The sequence below is a fragment of the Phyllopteryx taeniolatus genome, chromosome 2, assembly GCF_024500385.1.
Source record: "Phyllopteryx taeniolatus isolate TA_2022b chromosome 2, UOR_Ptae_1.2, whole genome shotgun sequence".
NCBI classification, from domain to species: domain Eukaryota; kingdom Metazoa; phylum Chordata; class Actinopteri; order Syngnathiformes; family Syngnathidae; genus Phyllopteryx; species Phyllopteryx taeniolatus.
In genome coordinates, this window is record NC_084503.1 from 3,171,690 (window position 1) to 3,194,010 (window position 22,321).

The 22,321-nt window shown below is 43.0% G+C and overlaps 3 protein-coding genes across 44 annotated transcripts in view; 2 read left to right on the forward strand and 1 right to left on the reverse strand.

Moving 5' to 3' along the window:
* The window catches only part of baz2ba (bromodomain adjacent to zinc finger domain, 2Ba), a 104,903-nt gene extending 98,870 nt beyond the window's left edge, over positions 1–6,033 (forward strand). For 9 of the 13 annotated variants that reach the window (XM_061753245.1, XM_061753234.1, XM_061753227.1 and 6 more), the window contains 6 exons: positions 257–591; positions 1,426–1,561; positions 2,001–2,147; positions 2,656–2,957; positions 3,953–4,096; positions 4,616–6,033. In XM_061753245.1, the coding sequence (XP_061609229.1) occupies positions 257–591; positions 1,426–1,561; positions 2,001–2,147; positions 2,656–2,957; positions 3,953–4,096; positions 4,616–4,772 (1,221 nt within the window). In that variant the 3' untranslated portion in view covers positions 4,773–6,033. The remainder of the gene's footprint in view (positions 1–256; positions 592–1,425; positions 1,562–2,000; positions 2,148–2,655; positions 2,958–3,952; positions 4,097–4,615) is intronic. The other 4 variants (XM_061753279.1, XM_061753296.1, XM_061753306.1 and 1 more) reach the window with 1 other exon arrangement.
* A 580-nt stretch (positions 6,034–6,613) lies between these two features.
* Positions 6,614–22,321, forward strand: part of wdsub1 (WD repeat, sterile alpha motif and U-box domain containing 1) — a 50,375-nt gene continuing 34,667 nt past the window's right edge. For 24 of the 26 annotated variants that reach the window (XR_009785377.1, XR_009785375.1, XR_009785385.1 and 21 more), the window contains exons 1-13: positions 6,614–6,696; positions 7,760–8,171; positions 8,891–9,078; positions 9,253–9,339; positions 9,441–9,534; positions 10,347–10,380; positions 11,008–11,048; positions 11,491–11,597; positions 11,699–11,716; positions 11,896–11,922; positions 13,049–13,228; positions 15,382–15,516; positions 15,884–16,071. Coding sequence is in view for 1 of the 26 variants with exons in the window: in XM_061753371.1 (XP_061609355.1) it covers positions 7,774–8,171; positions 8,891–9,078; positions 9,253–9,339; positions 9,441–9,534; positions 10,347–10,380; positions 11,008–11,048; positions 11,491–11,597; positions 11,699–11,716; positions 11,896–11,922; positions 13,049–13,228; positions 15,382–15,516; positions 15,884–16,035 (1,461 nt within the window). In the remaining 25 variants the exon portion in view is untranslated. Of the gene's footprint in view, positions 6,697–7,759; positions 8,172–8,890; positions 9,079–9,252; positions 9,340–9,440; positions 9,535–10,346; positions 10,381–11,007; positions 11,049–11,490; positions 11,598–11,698; positions 11,717–11,895; positions 11,923–13,048; positions 13,229–15,154; positions 15,283–15,381; positions 15,520–15,883; positions 17,075–22,321 lie in introns of those variants that run through there. The other 2 variants (XR_009785405.1, XM_061753371.1) reach the window with 2 other exon arrangements.
* Positions 16,911–22,321, reverse strand: part of tanc1a (tetratricopeptide repeat, ankyrin repeat and coiled-coil containing 1a) — a 46,314-nt gene continuing 40,903 nt past the window's right edge. The window contains exons 22-26 of one of the 5 annotated variants that reach the window (XM_061753342.1): positions 22,219–22,254; positions 22,058–22,149; positions 21,245–21,391; positions 20,808–20,908; positions 16,911–20,365 (exon numbers count right to left, since the gene is read on the reverse strand). In XM_061753342.1, the coding sequence (XP_061609326.1) occupies positions 19,012–20,365; positions 20,808–20,908; positions 21,245–21,391; positions 22,058–22,149; positions 22,219–22,254 (1,730 nt within the window). In that variant the 3' untranslated portion in view covers positions 16,911–19,011. Of the gene's footprint in view, positions 20,366–20,807; positions 21,395–22,057; positions 22,153–22,218; positions 22,255–22,321 lie in introns of all 5 variants that reach the window. The other 4 variants (XM_061753335.1, XM_061753325.1, XM_061753351.1 and 1 more) reach the window with 4 other exon arrangements.

Consider the following 22,321-nt stretch of genomic DNA (forward strand, 5'->3'; position numbering starts at 1 on the left):
TTGCCTCTTCTGCACAATCCGCCGTCTTTTTTCCCCAACTGTCGGCCCTTCAAAACAGAATACAAATGTTGTAGAATCATCATATACAAGGGGCCACCTACGTCATACAGAAGCGATGGTTTGTTGCTCAAATACTGAATTCCAGCTTTGGGTAGGTTTAAACATACACGACAATTTTGCCAAATAACCCCAACTTTGTGTATGTGCTGTGACCAGGTGTAAACTCGGTATTGACAGGCTTGATTTCCTCCCCCAGGGCTGGACACATCCTGATCCTCAGTCCGAGAGGGAAGATCTGGTGTATTATGAGCACAAGCCCCCCACCAGATCGGGCCCCGCGTCCTCATCGTCAAACGGGGGAGACAAGGACGGCAAGGATCATCCCGAGGAGCGGGGGGAGAAGGGCGGGGTGATGCGTCACCCAGACAACCCTCTGGACATAGCAGTGACCCGTCTGGCTAATCTGGAGCGCAACATCGAGAGAAGGTACCTGAGGAGCCCCCTAGGTACCACCATTCAGATCAGGCTGGATAATGTGGGTACGGTCACTGTCCCTGCCCCCGCACCATCCACTAGTGCTGACAGGGAAGGGTAGGTCATCTCTCCAACCGAAAGCTCCCCCGCTCTCACGTTAAGACCCTCTCCTCTGTTTGTGTGTGTTTTTCCGTTTGAGTCGAAAGTCAGGGTCTTGGATGAGGGGCCGTCATGCAGGATTACCTCTCACACACGCTACTGAAACGCTCTCGCTGAACATTTTTTCGCTCGCACACACTTTTGAATCTGACTGTTGCCACATGCGATACTCAAATGCTCTCTCAACAGTTTTTTTTTTTTTTCCCCCCCCCCACACACTACTGAATTCCTCTCACACACTGAACAACGCTCATAATGTACCGAAATGGGCCTTTCGGTAGTGTGTGTGAGCGAGGTAATCCTGAATCATGCCCCTGATGGTCCCTCACAGTCTTGGATGCTTTCACAGCAGACTTTTTATGGTGGCTTGTCACTTTTTTATTTTTTTTCTTCCTTCATTAATTTTGTGCATTTTATTCCGAGGGGGAGTGCTCATTTCCTGTGAAGGCATTGTGTGTTTCCCTACAGTCATCTGCATGGTGTTGTGCATCAGTAACTTTGGCTTTGGTCTACTACTCTCCCGCATAAACTTATACAGGTTTTCCCCGTTCACTCTTTTCTGCATGAATGTCCGTTTAAGTGACAAAAGTCAGTGTACCCTCTTCCCAGTGTCGCACATTCTCAAAATGCTAATGCCTGTCCAGCTGGAGCTTTGCTGTCTTGTTGGTGCTTGGTTCAGCTGATATTTTGCCATGTCCACACCCATATTAATCTCGTAAAGTATTTGTGTACTGTTGTGTGTGGCGTTTCTCATTGTCACCATTCCTTCCCCTTTTTTTTTTTTCTTGACAGTGGTGAAGAGGAGGTGGCCCATGGCATGAAGGTGTGGAGGAAGGCCCTGACCGAAGTGCGCAGTGCCGCCCAGCTGGCCATGTGTATCCAGCAGCTGCAGAAGTCCATCGCTTGGGAGCGCTCCATCATGAAAGTGGTAAGCAAATGTGCTCACATTCTGTACTTAAGTAGAAGTACAGGTACTTGTTAAAAATAATCATACAAAATGGACTCCGGTAACACCAAAAGTACTGAGTCAACGACAGTACAGTAAACAAATACAGACTCTGGAATGTACTTCAAGTAAAAATGAATTTGTACTGTCAGTTTGTTTCCTTGTATTAATTTGCGCAGTGCTTGTACGGAGAAGAAAACGTTGCTAACGTTGTGAACCGGCAAACAAACAAAAAAATGCTAAATTAGCTAAAGATACGTGAAAAAGAATTCACTTTTAAAAAAAATGTATTTATTTATTATTTATTTATTTTAAATGAGCGATTTTTAGTCTGGCACAAGACCCAAAGCATTTGCCACAAATTGTTCTTGGAGCAGACAGGGAGTCTGTATTTGCTTTTAACCGACGCACTTGTTGTCAGTACTGTCAGATGTGCAGGAAGGGGGACAACGAGGACCTCCTGCTACTATGTGACGGCTGTGACAAAGGCTGCCACACTTACTGCCACAAACCCAAAATCACCAGCATCCCAGAGGGAGACTGGTACTGCCCGGCTTGCATAACCAAGGTACCATCAACCCTCCGTAATGCAGTCCTAGTCGAAGAATCGATAGAATAGCTTTTAAGCTGTGTGCTACAACTACTACGAGTCACATTATAAAATTGGACTAGTTAACATCGAGTACTTCACTAATAGTTTATCGCACTACTAGCCACTTTAAACTGCATACATTCCTTGACGTCTCTGCGCCCTCATTGCACCGGACTATTGCTATATTAGTCATTCAAACTGTTCAAAGTGCGCAAAATAAAATTGTACCGGCTTCACCAGATAACCCTTTATTGCTCAGTGACTGTTTTTGTAAATGTCTTAATGTCTGAAAAAGTGTTCTGTCAGTTGACTGTTGTCGTACTAGAGCGGCTCCAACTACCGGAGACAAATTCCTTGTGTGTTTTTTTTGGACATACTTGGCAAATAAATATGATTCTGATTCTGATGTTATACAGTAGTGGATGGCTGTACTGTTGTGATGGCGCCGACTTTGAAGAAAGTTATTGCTTTTTACCCTGTTCAGGCCAGTGGTCCCACTCCCAAAAGCAAGAAACCTCCAAGCAAACTAGTAGCATCCAGCGTGGGAGCTGGCAAGAAAGGTGGCGAGGCCAAGAAGAACGGGAAGCACGCCGGGAACGGCGACGTGTCTGAGGACGACCCAGCTAGCGCCGGCGGCACGCCCAAGAAAAGCTCAAAAGACAACAGTCGCAATAGGAAAAGCGAGGAGGGCTCGACTGCTCTGCTGGGATCAAATCAGGAGAATCCCGTGTGTGTCAAAAGAGCAAAGACTGCTCGAGACAACAATAGGGACTTGGGTTTATGCAGGTATGGACTTTATTACTGCTTCTTAATTCTTTATTCATCCCCCCTTTTAATTAACACCAAAGCCTTGTTTGATTTTACTACATTTCCTGCTTGGTTGTGGCCAAAAATTACTATTTTTTTTATTTATTTTTTTATTGTTTTTATTCCTTTTGTTACTGCATAAAGTTTTTAACTAACGTCAGTTTTTGTCTTTGGTGTGTTACGTTTATTGCTTCTGTTACTGCATAAAGTTTTTAACTAACATCAGTTCTTGTCTTTGGTCTAAAATACAGCTTATTTTGTATTTATTTTTTACCCCTTAAAATTCCAGGACAACCACCTCAAAAATGACAATTTTATATTATCTCACTACAATGGTGCCTTGAGATACAAGTGACCCGACGTATGGTATTTTCAAGATACAAGCCGTCATATCAATTTTTTTTTGCTTTGATTTGTGAGCAAAAATTTGTTAAGGTGGCAATGAACTCACCTTACTTCAAAACAAGCAGCAGTTTGGCAGATAGTGAACAATTCTTCCAAAAAGAGAGGGTTTGCCTTCAAGTCCATTTAGCTTAATGCGAACGAACAATGCAAAATGCCATAGACGGGCTAACAAATAGCATCAGTGTCGTGGGGTTTTAACCCTTTGAGCAACGGATGTTTGAACACAAACAGTTCAAGGTGTACACACTAGAAAGAAATGTTTTTAAAAATGTGTTAAAAACATGTATCCTTTACATTTTGATAATGTAATTACTGTGTTTTTAGCACAAGCCCGCAGGCGACTCATGATCTACCTCCCTGTCTTAAATTATTATTATGTATAATAATGTATTATTACAGCACATTGAATTTGCATTAACACAGCTTAAGTGTTTTTGTTTTTTGTTAAATAATAAAAAGAAGCTAGGTGGATACAATTGGCCAGCGTGGAGCCCAGAAGGGGAAATAAAGCTACGATAGATGGCATTGAAATGTCCGTTGATGATAGTAATGAAGTGTGTGCTCACCAGGGTTCTTCTTGCTGAGCTGGAGCGGCATCAGGACGCCTGGCCTTTCCTCACGCCCGTCAACCTCAAATCAGTCCCTGGCTATAAGAAGGTCATCAAAAAGCCCATGGATTTCTCCACCATACGTGAGAAGCTCGTGAGCAGCCAGTGAGTTTCCCCGCCGTCTCTTAGCGAAGGCCTCACGCTTGTCGAATGCTTCAAATACAACAAAAAGAGCATTCACATATGGGTTATTCTGCAAGTCTTTTATGATAGAGCATTTTTCTCGGGGGTATTTGGGCATGTATTTTTCAAACTCTTCACCCATTTCCTAAGAATCCACCATTTTCAATAAGAAAAAAACAAATAATAATAATATCCAAGTGAATGAGACATGCCCATTCCAACTTCCAACTGTCCTGCCTGTTCTGAATATTTTTCCCCTCAAAATTCCCAAGGCTTTAGTTATTCCACATTTTCCATGTCAACATTCCCAAACGAATGCAGACATTTTAAATGCCCAAATTCCTATATTTTCACAATCAAATTCCCAAATTATAAGCTAATTTACGTATTACTTCCTCCCGCCACATTTCTTGAGTTGAGTCCCAGTCTACAAATTACATTAGTTTGTTCAATAGTTTTGCCCCTTGCCTCATATACTCTTCTGTGTTTATCCCATTTTAGGTATCAAAACCTGGAGACTTTCATCATTGACGTCAACTTGGTGTTCGACAACTGCGAAAAGTTCAACGAGGACAATTCCGACATCGGTCGAGCCGGTCATAACATGAGGAGGTTCTTCGAGAAGCGCTGGACTGAGCTTCTGAAACAAACAAACTAAATTCAAGGTTCAAAAAAAGAAAACCTTCTGTTCATCCTCACGAACCCATTCCACTTTTCATATCGGGGCACCAGGTTTTAATTTCATTCTTTGGGGTAGAATGTGTCTTTGCAAGCAGGAGAGATAGATGCCACCATGAAATCAGAGTTGTTACATGAAGTGCGCTGGATTTATTACAACAGGGATCCTAAACCCCAAAGACTCCCAGAGAAATGGGGTACCGTAGTGCAATATCACTCCCTGTGTTGGAACACTGCACTGAATGAATTCTCACTGATGTGTCTGCGCTAGAATACTTTCCACTACCTGTAAATATTTGTTTTTTGTTATTTAATCGTATTATAGTGAATGTATTTAATTTTTTAATAATTATTTATGAATCAAGGTCCACTTCATTTTCTATGAAAAGGAAGACTCGGCGTAACCGCTTTGAATCGAAAAAGGAATGTGTCTGTGTTCTAATTTTTTTTTTCACCCAAATATCAAAACTAAAGCCAAGAAAAGAAAAGAAAAGCTGTTTACACTGTTCAGTGCTTTGGGCATCAGAGGACTGTATTTGTTTGTTTGAACTGCATTTATTCACAGGAACAGCGGAGGGACAGTTAGACAAGGGTGATTTATGTGTATATACTGTTTATTAATGTCAATATTTTGTCTTGTTTGAAACTATGTGTACAAATGGTTTAAGAATATTAAGATATTGTTTATGCCTTAGAATGATTGTAGCATTCTATTTTAGTGAACGTGATGAAAACATGATAAATATTGTTTGTACAGTATATACATATCCTCTGCAAACACTGTGGTATCCTTAATCTTGGTAGTGCCTACCCTTCCAACAGGGGCATGTAGGGGATGTTATGTTTTTGTTTGTTTGTTTTTGACATTATTTTTTTTTTAAATGATTTCAATCCAACAAGGCCTCCAAAGTTGGACAATGACACAGACGACATTCCTCACCGTCGAACAGAAAAAAAAAAAAAAAAAAAAAAAAAAAGGATCAAGCATTGAGCGATGCTTTGGTGACGCATTTCCTCACCATCTGCCAGAGGACCTAAAGGCCATTTGTAACCACTGTGTTGAACCTTGCTGTGTGTTGTGGCCTGATGGAGGCAGCTAGATTTTTTTGTACCAAGTCAAAAGTACTTGAAGTTACTTTATTTAAAATAATGTGGAATAAAAGTATCATTCTTTTGTAGGAGCTTTATTTTTCACTAGTGTGTGGCACGGACCTATTAAAAGGATGTTTTTCAACGTAAAACTCTTGAACTGGTTTTCTTCGAGTACGAGTTTCCCTCGCACATCACTATGTAGCCGCTAATTGTGCGAACGTGGAAGAGTATTCACGTGTTCTGCACCAATTCACACATTTTACCTCCAGATACAGCAGGTAAGATGTAATCTTTCAATAAGCAATAATTTAGCTTTTTTGTTGTTTAACCAAAGATATAGGAATGTTTTTTTTGGTTTTGACACGAGTGTCAATTTTTCTTTGGACAAGCACTAGTCAGTTAAGTCATTCATCCATGTCTGTTAAGCAGGCTTCAATTTCTGCAACATCCCACAAGTAAGCCTTGTCGCATGAACGGGTGAAGCCTGCTCGGACGAGAGGCGAAACCTCTTCCAAGACGACCAGAACAGTCCACTTGTGATTGATTCAATGCCCTGAGAAAACTTGGGTGAAGGTGAATTTTTGTGTGTGACATGTTCAAATAAATGGATGAGTGTACTGTTTTGCGTATTTATTTATTTGTTTTAACTTTACACTGAATCAGCACATTGCCACCCGTGTTCGTCCAGGAAATGTAAATACAGTCCCAAATCCCAAGAAAAGGATCACTTGACGCGTCATCACGTGACGTCACGGCGATCTGAAAAACGGGAAGTAAACTGCGTTGAGCGAAAAGCACGAAGGAAAAAAACGGTAAAGTCAAATGATATATATATATTTTTTAATTATGGGTGTTTATAAAGGTTTTACGTCTTTTTGTTAGCTGTGTTACATCGTCTTGACGTACTGGAGGCGAACATTTGTTGACGTGAATTTACACGAAGACTTCCGTATAGCGTTGGCTTTTGTTATCTTGGCTGTAATGATAATCTATGCAGTCTTTCTTGATTTAATTTTCGAAACTATTGCGGTTGTTGAAATATTGGTCCACGTTATTAAAGGCAAATACAGATATGTATAGCCTCCACTTGTTCTGGGTAAGGTACATGCTACTCTTGCTTCGTAGCCATTAAATAGTAAATCAAGAAGAAGAACGACTGTGTCTTACTAGTACTGTTTTTTTGTAGCCCCCCCCCCACTGCATGGCACACATTGCTGCACCCTACCAGGTCAACGTTGGCATCCTAGCAGGACAACTTCATGTTACTAGTGAGGCAAAACTACTAGTGGGCATTTTGGTGCTACTAGTGCCTGACACATGACTGAGTTTCTAAAGTATCTTCTGTTGAATTTTCATACTTGTAGGCTAGAAGTGACACTAGTCGTGGGGGGGGGGGGGGGGGGCGTTACTGGTAAAAGACAGTGGTTCTACTAGTGCACTTACGAGTGAGGACAAAGAGCATACTACTGGAACATGAATATGAAAAATAATTTATGTGATATCCAGCCTAGGACAATATTGGTATACTAGCAGCATGTTGCTCGTGTGGCAAAACTGCTACTTGCACTATTAGTGATTAGTAAATCTGACTACTTAGCATTTAAGAATACGGTGACGATTCCAGTGCCAGTCAGTAGAATGACCAGGGTGGTGCACTAGTAGAACCACTGTCTTACTGGTGTGTTTTTTCACTACTGTATGACAAGTACTACTAGTATGCCAAAGTTGTCTAACTAGTGAGAACAGAGCATACTAGTACATGGACCTTGAGCTTGATCTGAAGTATATCGAATAAATGCTTGCCATCAAACGAACCACACTTGAGAAGCACCGATTTCGATGTTCTTCATGTGTTCGTTATTTGACGCAATGTAGGCCCATCCCTCCAAATGGTGTCCCTGATTTGCACTTTACAAGACCACCGCGATGACGTCAACTGGTGCGCCTTCTCCGCACAACTGTTAGCCACATGTTCTGGAGACAAGACCGTGCGGGTGTACCACACCCGGGACTTCTCCGAACTGGCCTTCTCGCCGCTGGAAGGACACGGGTACAGCGTCCACTGCTGCTGCTTCAGCCCCTGCGGACAGTTCCTCGCCTCGTGTTCCACAGATGCCACCACGCTGGTGTGGTCCATGGCCACCGGGGAGATCGAGGCCGTCCTGGAGCATCCTGGTCGCAGCCCCGTCAGGATCTGCGTGCTCTCCCCGGACTCGGTCCATCTGGTCTCTGGTGCATCTGATGGTTCTTTGGCTGTCTGGGATTTCCCATCCAAGCAGCTCCGCAGGTTTGTCAGAACAGGAAATCCTGTTTTATTTCTTTTTCTAAAGTTGTTCTCTTCCTACACATTTTGAACAGATTTAAACTCATTAAAACGCGCTTCTTAAAGTATTCCTTGGCGACTGTTCTCACTCGCTGGCTGTCCCAAAAAAATGGGATACTATCATATAACATCACCATGAGGAGAAAAAGATGACTTGTGGAGTTCTCCAAATAAGAAGCAAATTGTGCTTGCTTCAAGTACTTTTGTCACTCCCAGGATAAGTTTACTGTGGAACTGACATAAAACAAAAGAGAATGAAAAATTGTGTATTCAAACACCAATCTTGTAGTGTTTTTTTATGGCAAAAATAAGTAGTTTGAACATTTTGTGTTTATCCAATCTTAAATTGTCCTTTGTTTTACAGTAATCTTCAACTGGTGGGGGTGACAAATAGCTTGAAGCTTTTCCTCAAAGTAATGTTATATGATTGTCTCCCATTTCTTGACTGAGAGAGAACAGTGAAGGAATACTTTAAAGGTGTGTTTTGTATTTTAACGAGTTTGAATGTCTTTAAAGCGTGTGGGAGGGGTAAAGCTACGTAAATAATGTTTTTATATGACCTCTCAATACTGTAGATTTTCCCCTTTGGTGGGGCTGGAATGTATCCTGCGTGATAAACACGGGTTGACTGTATATGATCAATACTGTGGAAGGAGTTTTGAGAATATCTCGTGTTTGTGAAGGACCGGCTGCGTGAGTGACACAACAATGGTGGCGTGCTCGTTCAGCCCGTGCGGCCAGACGTTTGTCACCGGCTCCACTTACGGTGACCTCCGTGTGTGGGACCTGGATATGAACCAGCTCCATGCGGAGAAGAACGCCCACGACCTCGGAGTCACCTGCTGCACCTTCGCTCCGAACATCCTCAGTGGTCAGAGACAAATGATTTACTTATTTTATGTTGTTTATACAGTATACGTTGTTATCAGCAAGTCGTGACAGAGATGCAGGGAGCGTGAGCCTATACCATAAAAATCATTCGGGTGAGCCACTACACAATCAATGACCCTCCAATTCTGGAACTCTTTGATAATTTGTCTCGCAGACAGTCAAGTTGTGCAGTTCCACTTGGCGTCATGTGGACAGGACAGTCACGTGAAGATCTGGGCCATGACCAAGCTGAGTTCTGGAGGTGAACCACAAAAGAGGAATTCACAAAACACGCAAGATCTCGACTGTCTTCACTTGCCAATTAGGACTTTTTCATTATTATTTTTTTTGCCTCCTTCGTAGCCTTTAGGATGCAACTCCTGCACACGTTGACGGGCCAGTCGGCTCCAGTCCTCTCATGCGCGTACTCCCCAGATGGACAAATGCTCGTCTCAGGGTAAGAAGTGAGGAGTGGGGAGCAGTTTTACTCGGGCCCAACCGATAGGAATTTTGTGAGGGCGATGCCGCTTTCTGATATTTGGCAGAAAAAAAAAATTCCAATAACCGAGCAATTGGGCGATTAATTTAAAAAATATAGAATGAATAAAATAACGTTTTCTTTTATCCCTTACGCTTACAACAACAAAGATATGAAATACAGGCATAACATTTGACTGTTTGGCAATACTTTGTCCCTTTGTATTTGTTTAATTTTACAACAGAGAGGAATTTTCAAGTACAAAAACATGCAGACAAAAAAAAAAGCATAAACCGATGAATTTATCTTTAGATTTAGGCCATAAATGTATGCACTACATAAGCAACATCGAGTGAAGTTACTAGCAAAACGTCATGCCCTCTGTCGTTAAATCACATTTCTTCTACTCCATTATTTTCTTCGCCATGAAGTGATAACTTCCAAATTAAACCAGACGCCTTTCTCAAGTGTCCAAACGTGTCATCTTTGACGGATGCATTTTAAATACATTTATAGAGAGAGAGAGTTAAACTGAAACGGGAGCTTGTGCATTTGTTATGCTCATTGTTTATTGTTTTGTGCATTGTGGCTTTTTTTTTTTTTTTTTTTTTAACTCTTTATTTCCTGTATTGTTGTGTGCTTGGATATCACTAATTTACCTCAGTTGATGAATCATCCGCCTATTGAGAAGCAATAGAATGGCACTGCAGAGTATGACCACTAGAGGGAGACATTCATCAGTGCATTTCTCAACGTCTGAAACTCAACATTGTTTTTAACATTACCTGCAGCTCTGTGGACAAAACTGTGACGGTCTATGACGCGGTGAGTTCCTCCTGCATTTATCCCCATGTTCAAATTCATTGTTATGAAGTGCCGTATAGGTCAAAATAACATTTACCTCTCAATCACACTAAACCCCTCAAACGCACTCAAAAAAATGCTCACACTCACCAAAAATCTCTCACTTACACCCAAAACAAAAACCTCTCACACACCCCCAAAAAACACACATATACCATATCTCACACACACCCTAAAACTCTCACGCACACTGGGAAAACCTCTGACGCACACCTGAAAAACACATACCACACTTAAAAACCTCTTTCTCACGCAACAACAACAAAATCCTGTCTCAAAGTTCTTTTTTTAACCCAAAAAAATTTACAGAGAGGAAAAAAAAGCAATCTCCCCTTTTTTAAATTTTATTTATTTATTTATTTATTTATTTTTTAAATCTGACTGGCTGTCCCTCCCTCTGCCTGTTACCAGTGTTACGGTTCAACTGGCTCCCAGATTAACTGGTGTACAAGTGAGCGTTTTATAGAGTGTAAGAGGTGAATGTTATTTTTGGCCTATACAGCACCTCGTAGATTACGGTGCCTCTCATAACATTTATTAATACACTTCCCCCCCCCCCCCCCCCCAAAAAAAAAAAAACCTTTGCAGAAAAATGCTGAGTTGCTCTACATGTTGAATCAACATGAACGGTATGTCCTCCAAGAAGCAAAGCTTATACAGTAGACTTAGTGATGTATCATTGTACAATTTGTATTCCAATTGTATATATTATTTGTCTTATTTTGGGCCAACCACGACCGACCTTTAGTTACGATATCTCGTCTATCTTTCAAGCCTACCAGCTCACGTGTTATTGAGGCACAAGATAAGGGAACTTGGTAACAAAGCTAAAAATGAAAAAGGTAGGGGGAAAAAAAAACACATAATAACCAACAATGCTGTATTTGTAAAAAATAAATAAATAATTCCCAAGACACCAAAATCTTTTTTAGAGGAAACAATTGTCTGTGTATTCTATTCTGCAGTGAATAGAATACACAGAATAGAATTCCAAGTTGTGTGTACATATATTTAATGTACTTGCTGCTTGGTTAGAAGCGATGTTCCAATGACGACCATCCTTTGCCGCAGGTACGTGACTGCGTGTTCCTTCTCTCCGACTTCACCACTAATTGCCACAGGATCCATGGATAAGACGGTGAACATCTGGAGGGTGGAAGATGGATGCAGTGGCCACGGTGAGAGCAACACCAGCTCGTCATTATGGAATTTTGATTTTTTTTTTCAAAATTGTTTGTCGTTTCTCTCTTTTTCTTCTACCTGCTTTGCTGCATCCCAGTTGGAAAGTCATTGCCAGGTAAGCTTTACACCCTTCAAGTAAAATGTTATATGCATAGAATGCAGTGGCTGCTGCTGTCCTACCTTTACAACCAACATTTTAGTATTTGTTCCATGAAACCATACACATTTTTTCCCAAACAGTATATTCTCTATACTGTTATTAATAAATTGCCTTAAACCTTCTCTCTCTTCCAGAGGAGTCCGCTGTGACGTCATGTCAAGGTAGGGTGTTAACGTTTGTTACAATAGTGACAACAAACACAAGATAAAAGAAAATAAGCTTCTACCTTTGCGCTCTCCTCTCATCTGAAAAATTAAAAATAAGACAATAAGAAATCTCCATTCGTGTTGTCTGTAATGTAATAACAACTTATAACTAATAACTTAAAATTCTGTAGGCAATTTCTAATGCCTAGTTAAAGTTCACCCTCACACCCTGTTTGTTTGTGTTGCTGCTAAGTGTGTGTTAAAGTAGCAGTTTGAAGGGTTACCGTAACACCTGGCGCTAATTTCTGTTAGCCCGTCTATTGTGTTTCGCATCATATGTTAGCATTAAGCTAGCGGACCTTTGTTAGACGAAATAATATGGTTTGGTTGACCATTTTGGCGTTGAAATAGACAATGTTTAATTCTGTTTAATGTTTGTATGTGTCAGTTTTACAGTAAAATTCAACTGGGAGTGACAAACGAACAGCTGGAAGCGAGCACATTTTGCCTCTTATTTGGAGAACTTTACGAGCGACGTTATTTTCGGTCCCTCAGAGTGACATTATATTATTTTCTTGACGGCAACCGAGTGAGGACAGGCACGAAATATACTTTAAAAAAAGTGTGTTTTAATAAGTTTAAGTGTGTCTTAATGTGTTTAAAGCGCGTGGAAAGCGTAAAACCATAAAAACAAACAAGAAAGATGTATGGTCTCCATACATTGTGGCTTTTCCCGGGTGGGTCTGGAACGTTTCCCCCCATGATAAACGTGGCTTCACCAATTTGAAAAAATACATTTTGTAAAGGCTCTTTTCTGTCCCAGTGTACAAAGACAGGTCTTTAAAGGTGCCAGCTCCAGACTTCGGCCGAATGCTTTTTTTTCTATATGCAGTGTATGAGGTAGTGCATGGCAGCTTTTGATCTGTCTGCACATGTGCACTCTCCACCTTTATACTTTTGTCCTTTGTCCATGAGCATGTCGATGAAACCTCTCAGGATGAATCCATAAAGTGTCCCAGCTACTTAAGCCGCACCTCTTGAAATCAATAGTCGGCAGGACTCTGAGATAACATTTGGCCTTTTTAAATAAATGGTGGGGGGGGGGGGGGGACTCAGCTGTCACTCCGTTTTGTCCCCTCAGCGTCGACGTCAGCAGGTCGTTCCAAGCTGCTGGTCAGTGATTGGTCGGAGGAGGACGTGTCGGTGTGGCTGTCGGAGGAGGGGCTCGGGGGACTGGTGGACACATTCAGGACCAACAACATTGATGGGATCGAGCTGCTTGGTCTCACCAAGGAGTCGCTGCTGTCAGAATTGCACATAGGTGGGGGAACACTCGGTGCTTGCCTAAGTTCACCTGCCTCACAAAGTTTGGGATATTTGGCTTTTGGTTTTTTGTTTTGTTTAGTCCATTGGAAACAATAGGGATTATCAATGTAGACCAGGAGTCTCAAATCGAGGCCCACGTGACGATATATTGCAGTCCCCAACTTGACATCAAAGTTTAGCGATAGTGCGGCCCGCTGGTTTTTTGTCGAGTTGTTGTCATGGCCTTTTTATATTTATCTCTTTTTAAATCACTCATAAGCTGCCATTGCTCAGGCTGATGACAGCTTTCTGTTGTGTTTGTTGACAATTGAGCCAAAGTCAGTTAGCAATTAAAACGCAATTCTAAAGTGACACCAAGTGGAAGAAAAATATATCCTGCCAGCCAGTCCCAGTCATGTCTTGCCGTGAAAAGAAAGGTTGGTGACGGGCACAGCCCATTTCTGGAAAATTCCGAGAGGGAATGTTTTTTTTTTTGTTGAGCACAGGGGAACGCTAACTTGTCTTATATACACAGAGAAAGTTGCGATGCTGAAGAAATGCAGCATCAGACGTCAATATTACTTAACTAGCACAGCAAAATACCAGCGAGATGAGAGAGAGGGCGGAGTTACCAGTCTTGTTCTGACCTGTTAAAAATAGACATTGACAAGATTGGGTTAGATTTATTTTTTATAAATGTGTTTTGAATACTTGATGCGGCTCGACTCTTATCTCCAGCAGCCCCCAGGTAAGTTGAGTTTGAGACCCCTGATGTAAACAGTATGAACACCTGATATTAATTTAGAAAATGTAATCACAACATCATTGTCACATGCAGGATGATGTATCAAAATATCAAAAACAGTGGCATTCGAGCAAATAAAGCCGTAGCAATGAAAATATGACCTCCTTTGTAGAGGTTTTAAAAAATGGATTACACTGACTTAAGTGTGTGTCTGGGCGAGGACATGTCAAGGTAATTACACAGCAAGTTGAAAACAAGTTAAAAGGAAGGTTAATGTGGGTTTTTACTCTGTGGCACGTCGAGGCAGCGACGAAAAAGCATTAAAGCTTTGCTGACTACAGCACTTCTGACTAATCTGAAGCACTCTATTTATAACTCAATCGCAAAAAGTGCTTTTTATCAGGAGCTCTCATCATTCGTCCCTCTCGGTCCGAAGCCATGCTTTTCAGAGACGACAGCTTATCACATTTTGGACTTCGTTGACAACAATTGTTTGTTGTACTGCCATTGTTGTCATCCCGCAGTCCCTGGCAGGAGCTCATCATGGCGTTTACGCAGCCTCCGAGCCGCTTCTCTGTTTTCACAAACGGAGCATGCAGTAACATCTGAGAAAATTGTCTTTTAGCCAGTGCAGTAAATGAAAAACTATATCGAGACTATTGAATAAATGCGGCGCTATGTTGGACGACTGGTTAGCACATCTGCCTCACAGTTCTGAGGACTGGGGTTCAAATCCCGGCCCCGCCTGTGTGGAGTTTGCATGTTCCCCCCGTGCCTGCGTAGGTTTTCTCCGGGCGCTCCGGTTTCCTCCCACATCCCAAAAACATGCATGCTAGGTTAATTGGAGACTCTAAATTGCCCGTAGGTGTGAATGTGAGTGTGAATGGTTGTTTGTTTCTATGTGTGCCCTGCGATTGGCTGGCAACCGGTTCAGGGTGTACCCCGCCTCTCGCCCAAAGATGGGCTCCAGCACGCCCGCGACCCTTGTGAGGAGAAAGCGGTACAGAAAATGGATGGATGGATGAATAAATGCTCAAACGTTTTCCCTCTTACTGGAAGAGAGCAGACTAAAATGTAACCAATGTACCAGCAAGATTATTGTGGGTCTGTAAAAAATAAATATATATTTTTTTCCTTGCCCTGTTTGGCAGGGCATTTTCATGAAGCACACGTAAAAGTGTCCGCTTGGTATTTCAGTGTGATTTGGAGAGACAGTCATCAGTTGCGCTGCCTTCCATGTTGACGCTCACCCACGCTCATGTTGGCCACACAAGACTGACTGTGCTCCAAATGTTCCAAATCTTGATTCCGAAATCAGTGTTCTTGTACGTTTGTCACTCCATGGTGTTCCACTTCACATTCCCATTTAATGAGAGAACCAAATTACTAGTGTGACTGTGCTGTGTGTGTGTGTGTGTGTGCAGAATCAGTGGGCCAGCGCAGCAAAATCCTGAGGAAGGTGGACGAGCTGAAGAATGCGTCGGTGTGTTTGGGTGTTCCTGACGAGTTCCTGTGTCCCATCACCAGGGAGCTGATGAGAGAACCAGTCCTCGCTGCCGGTGAGACACGGCTCCGCCACGTGACTAGGGTTGAAAAGAAGGGGTGACAAAAATACTGGAAAGTTTCTGAAGTTGTTGAAGTTTCCGGAAATTATCCAATTTCACTTAACGGAGAAAGTTACGAGGTGCTCATGAAGTCCTGTCCACCCTGGAAGCAAGCTCACACACGCATGTACGTCGCCTCCTTGCAGTTAATTTAAAAACAAGTATGTGAGATTGATCAATATGGATTTCTGACAGCATAACATCTACTTAAATACAATGAATATGATGTTTAGTGGAAAATCTCAGATTTTGGGGGGGTTTCAATGGGGAAATCTGCCAAGACACGTCAAGGTAATATCGACTACTGCGCATGTGCCCGTAGATGGCTACTCGTATGAAAAGGAGGCCATCGCGATGTGGATCAGCACCAAGAACCGCTCCAGCCCCATGACCAACCTCCCTTTACTGACAACTCTGCTCACCCCTAATCACACGCTGAAGATGGCCATCGCTCGGTGGAGGACCAGCCACTAAGCAGCCTGCGCCGCCACTGCCACCGAATCATTTCAGGTACACAAGCAGAAGTGCACGTGATGTTTCTCAGCCTTCGTCGGCAACTTAATTTCATAGGTGTCGAGTTGTTCTTGCGTGGGCAGATTTAAATACGCTGTTATAGTTATTCGCTTGAGGTCCGCAAGTTGCAGAACCAGCTGAAGAGTACAACACAACACAAGATGACACCTCACACTCTTAATCATCACGCTTGCCTCTTAGTGAATTTCAAAATGTCATAGCTGTCGTAATACACGCATACTGGGTCTTAACTAGAGGTGGCTCGAGTAGTCCAAATTGTCGCGTTACTTTAGAATAATATGACTCAAAGTAGTCCCCAAATAATTAGCCTACTTGACGAGTAGTATTTAGTGCAAAAACTACTCTTGTACTGAAAAACTGGTGAGCTCGCTACAATATCAGATTTATTAAATTCAATTCTACTTTGGAAATAATAATTAACTTCAGGTAGTTTTGATTACCTAATTTAAATGCATGAAATGTACAAAATATGACAAACAGCTTTCTTTATTGCAATGCACTTCTTTCTACACCACTGTAAATTAAAACCACAATAATAAATATCTTGTTTAATGTTTTTCTTGTTTTTATTCTTCTCCTAAATATATTAATAACAATCGAATCTGTTCTCCTTCCACATTGCATGAGGACAATACATTGATCCAGCATTTGTATCTGGACGAACGAATGCTTGTGAACCTTACAAAATTTGTGCTCTAGCCGCCAAGAGGAAATTCTCCTTTATGCCCATACATTTGAATGTTTATTTTTCCTCCATCTCCATACCCAGGAAACATACACTTTACTGTGAAAGCAGCATAAATGATGAACCAGAGTCATCCTTATTATTTTATTGTACCACATTGTTGGTGGCCACATTCTGTAATCCATAGCATGAAAGGTGTATATGAATAACGATGGACATCATTCTAATAAGTCTATTATGTATGTTTACATTCTTGACTGCTTGTGTTCAATAAAACCAATAAATAACTCACAAGTTGTCTGCTATGCAAAAATAATTGCAATATACAGTTAATATTGAAGCAACCGACATTGACAAGAAGGTTTTTATATTGTCATGTATTAGGGGGGGGGGGGGGGGAATCTGGTGGACAGTAAGTATTTTTTAGAAGGCTGTAATGTTGACAGAAAACCACTTACAAGGAAATATATCATCTGCAAATATAGTGTATATTATACAAATATAAATGTTTTTTAAAAGACACTTGACAATCAAAATGGTCTTAACCTGCAACTAGCATGAGCTTTATTATTATTATGATTCGTGCACAAAGCTCCCTCGGACTTGAATGTTTGATATAGAGCGATTCACCACGACTTGACACATTCTTCCGGGTGGCGAAAGCCGAAGCTTTCCCCGATGGCGCCGCTCGAGAAGCAAACCCTTCTATGTCATTTGACCAAGGCAAAGTGGTTGAGAAACCAAGGTACGGTGGAGTCTTGAGATACGACTTGAATTCATTCCGTAACTACGCACGTTAAAAAAAAAAAAAAAAAATTATTTTAATGAAGAAAAATGGCACTCCGTAATATTGTACGTTATAAGGATGTAATGTTATGACATAATTAAATAAAATTAAAGATGCATCAATTGAATGGCCATTGTGGTACTCCTCCTGGTGTGGTACTCCTCCTTGGCCACGTGGGGGCAGTATAAGAAAGACATGCTGTTCATTGAGACGTCTCAGCTCCTCTCCCGACTCATTCATGCAGCACTCATATGTGTTTCACTGCAACATAGATGCTATTTAGCGTTAACATGAAGCTAGCGGACAGCTTTGTGGTTGTTTTGAATTACACAAAGCGTAATTCTCTTCGTTTCGTGTTTAGTTTATACAGTCAATTTTAACTGGGAGTGGCAATAAACAGCTTTAAGCCTATTTTTCAAAAAATTGCTTATAATTTTATCTGCCACACTGCTACTTGTGAAGTGAGTTGAGTCAGTACCTCCATGCAGCGCTTGTATGTCAAGTCTGCGCTTGCAAGTAAAAGCGAAAAAACGAATTGAAAAACTGAGGCACCACTGTAAATGGCTTGAAGGAATGATTTTTCTTGCGCTTTGCGGGAAAGTCTTATCTACTGCCATAAGGAAGATGTTATGCGAGATAAACTGCTTGAGAACAAACACCTTCCGGTCCAGTCAAAAGGTAAATTTCAATAGGTAAGTAGATTCAGAAAATAAACATGGTGGAAACTCAGATTGAACTTTATTATTGAGGGACGAAAGGAAAAGAAGATTGAGGGACTGGCTCATTAAGATATCAATAAATGAAATGCCTCAACCTTGGTCACGGTAGATTTAGCCTAAAGGCTCGCATACTACGGTACCTTAATTTGTAAATGAGCCTGTTTTCTACATACCTGTGAGAAAACGTCTGATGATGGAGCTTTGATTCTCAGTCGGTCCCCTTTCGGAGTGGCTACTCCGCCACCAGGCAGTCTTGCTATCTATCTTCTTTGTACAACTATTTACGACATCCACTCGCCTTATCCTCCTCACCTAAAGGTTCTAGTGTATTAATATTTTTTTTTTTTTGACGTAATTCAAAAATGACCTAAACGTTTTGGTGTGTATCGGCCAGCGTAACCCCAAAATCAACAAGTTTTTGTCATCGTTTGAGTTCAGGTCTCTCGCGTTGTGCCACCCGGAAGTATCCTGGTGCATATTGTTTACAAACATCCTGAATTGGTCTATAAGGACTACCATTTAGATAATGTACTACTTGTTTGAAAATCCTACTTAAGGTATATATCTTTAATACACTGGTGCGCTAGCTGTAAACATGTAAGCAGAAGCAGAGCACTGGTTGGCTCTAGTTTGCAAATCCGACGCTGCAGCACAAGGCGACACACAGGCTTGCACACTCGCTACCTTGTGTGGGACCTTCTTCTTCTTGCGCTTTGACAAACGATTCAGACATTGGACTCGATAAAGGAGCGTTTGGGCTTGATGGGCGCCATATGCAGCGTTGGGTTGTCTCTGGTCAGACTCGCCTGCCTGCGTCTCCCATCGGGAAAACGTAGATGGGACGACACGGCGGCTCTTGCCTCTCGCTGGTGGAGCCGCTCTCTGAAGTCCTGACTCTGCTGGCTGCTGGCTTGACTCCCAGTGAGCGGTTCCTGGAAGGAAGAACGCTTGTAGTCATTGTTCAAGCCCTGGAACTCCACGACGGACATGCTGAAACTTTCCCCGCCCCCTCCTCCTTGCCCCTGTCGGCCAAAACCGGAGGTCTGCTGGCTCTGGACTCGCACCGCTTTGTCCATGACCCCCATGAAGGGCCGCGGCTTCATCTCGCCTTTGGACTTGAAGCTTCCGCTGCTTTTGAGGGGGCACGGTGGGTCTAGCACCTGTTGCTTGCCGCTGTCTGACTGGTTCCCACTGGAGGCCTGACTGGAACTGGAACCCCTCGATCCAGCTGTTCCTGCCCCGCCAGCCTCCCTCCTGACCTCCACGACAGAGCCCAGAGCAAGTGCCAGGCCATCCAGAGCCACTGAGTGGGCCAAAAGTCTGTCAGATCCCCTGGAGAAGCTGGACGAGCGGGGCTGGTACATTTGAACGGGACCCGGAGGGGAGGAGCTGCTCGGCGACATGGGATGGTAGTGTTCTGTGGGGCTGAGCCCGGAATGTTCCGCGTCGAGGACCAGCACGGGTGCGGGCCTCAGGGAGGTGGAGATGTGTCTACCCGGCAGAGGACTGGAGGGTCCGCAGAGAGAGAGAGGCCTGCCGCCCACCCTGGCCCCGGACTGCAGGGAGTGGCAGTGGAGATGAGTCCTGCCGCTCTGGTTTTGACTTTGCTTGTGGACAGTAACAAGCGGGTCAGGCAGGTCCATAAAGAGCGGGTTCTGAACGTACTCCTCTTGAGGAAAACACGGCGTCTGATCAGCTAACCCAAAAGCCGCACCTCCAGGCAGAGTCCTGTTTGGACCGTACGGATTCAGAGGCCAAAATTCGGAGCCTTTTCCACATTGCAGGCTCAGCTCTTCCCCTTCTTCCTCATCATCGTCTCGCTGTGCATCAGACTGCTCCTCTGGGATCGGCCTCTCCAGGCTTCCCTGTGAACACACGTCTGCCTCGTCCTCAGGGGTGTGGTGATAGTGGTGGCCGTGAGGGTCCCTGTCGTAACTCTGTGACGTGTTGCTGCCGCTGGATATCCTCTGATGATGCGTGCACTCCTCTTCCACTCGTACCAGCAGGCGGCGGATCTCCCGGTTGGATGGGCAGACTCGTGCTGCTTCATGGAGGTCCGCCAGCGCCTCAGCAAATTGCCTGGGGAGGACATTTGAATATTCAGTCAACCCGCGCTATAACGCGGTTCATCGTTCGCGCCCACTCGATATCGCAGCTTTTTAAGCGGGGTTAAAAGTATACAGGCAATCAGAACTTAGAGTTGCCCGCCACACACAGAGCAGAGAGAATATATGCCTGTGAGTACTGTGGCATGCTCTTTTTCCAGTGTGTTTGGGTTAAAGTAGCAGTTGTTTGAAGGTTGATAGCTACTGTAACATCTATGCTGATATTTGCACGGCGTTGCACATTATACGTTAGCATCAAAGTAGCGGATTTTCATTGGTTTGGTTCAACATTTGTATTGATTTTCACCTACCACAGGCGGGTCTGGAATGTATCCCGTGCGATAAACGGGATCACCGCACATTACATTTGCATCACATATTCTTCTCTGTACTTGATCTGTTGTATATCTTTGTACCTGCTACTCCTCTTGGCACGTGCTCTTGCATAATAGGCCTCGTAGGACATGGGCTTCAGGTCCAGAGCTTTTGTTGCAAAGTCCTCCGCGATGCCAAAGTCCTGCGTTTTCACAACAACAACAACAAAATCAGTTGAGCAGAATGGAAATGAGCGGGATCGAACACCGGTTGTGAATTTGCCGTTTGAGAACAACAAGTTGTGCAAAAAGTGCTGAAACATTGAACAGTGCATTCAAACATTTAAGGAGGCTCAAACTAAGTTCACCAGAGTTTGGGATTTTGGGCTTTCGGGCATCCATTTCAGGTTCATCCTGACATTTTGCCCGAAAGCCCAATTTTCTACTTGACTTCACATTTTTCTTTCACCTTGACAGACACTTTGCCGTCCGTCGCTTCCTACAGCTATTAAACCTGAGTGTACATGACGCAACCTTACATTGGTTTTCCTTCGACAGCGGGATAGGTTGAGATAGAGAGACACCCGCAGGTCTTTGAGCCCTTTTAGCTCTTCCCCTTGGCCCTCCCGAGGCAGTTTCCTCAGAGCGTACTGGTAACGCTGGCTGGCCTCCTTCATACGTCCCTTCTGCTTGGCGCACAAGAAGCGAGAGAAATGGATGGAAAACTGAATGGCCTTTTTCTTCTTTTCCTACACAAACATCATCTGAATTGACCGTTTCAAGACGTTTGTAAACATTAGGTGCCAAGGATATTTCGGGGTGGTAGAAAAGCGATTGACTACCGCTGAACTTAAACCGTGACAAAAACTTTTTGGGGGTTCCGCTGGCAGTTATACACCAAAACGTTTGGACATTTTTCGATTTCCTTAATCCAGCAGTACAGGGAAGATTCTTCAAACCTCCATCGTTGGCTTTGTGGAAGACATTGTCTCACACTGTATAAAACGTTTGGTGGGGTTACCATCAAAAGAGCATGTCTGTGCCATTAATATGAGCAACAGAAAAATCAATTCACTAGCCAGTCCCATGTTAACCATGTCTGAATTTCCACCACGCCTGTTTTTGTATCAACTTCAACGTGGTGAAACGTAAATTACGGCCAGCGTTGCCTGACGTAACATCGTCTTTTCGCCTGACACTTCACTCATTCAAACTACGGCGGTAGAGATGTAAGCTAAAATAAATCTATCTTGGACCCCAAAAATTAAATAAATAAATATCAATGTTGATACATCAAAAGTAAGCTGGAGACATAACCTTCTTTGTGGAGGTAACCGCTGAGCTGCAAGTACCTTGTAAAGCATGTTCCCTTCCTCCATGAGCTTCTGCAGCAGGATGAGGAGGATGTCTGGTTTGGTGGAAGCCATGGCCCATGTGGCGTGACCTGCTAAGAAGGTCACTAATATTTCTCATGGGTCTCAAGTTGTCTGCATGACTTGCAGAAATGGCCTACCTGATCGATCGTGCGGTGCCGTTCTGTAGCCTTGTGCTTGATGAAGAATGGAGAAAGGTGAAAAGTGAGAATGGGGAAGAGGATGTCTGTATGTTTGCAACCT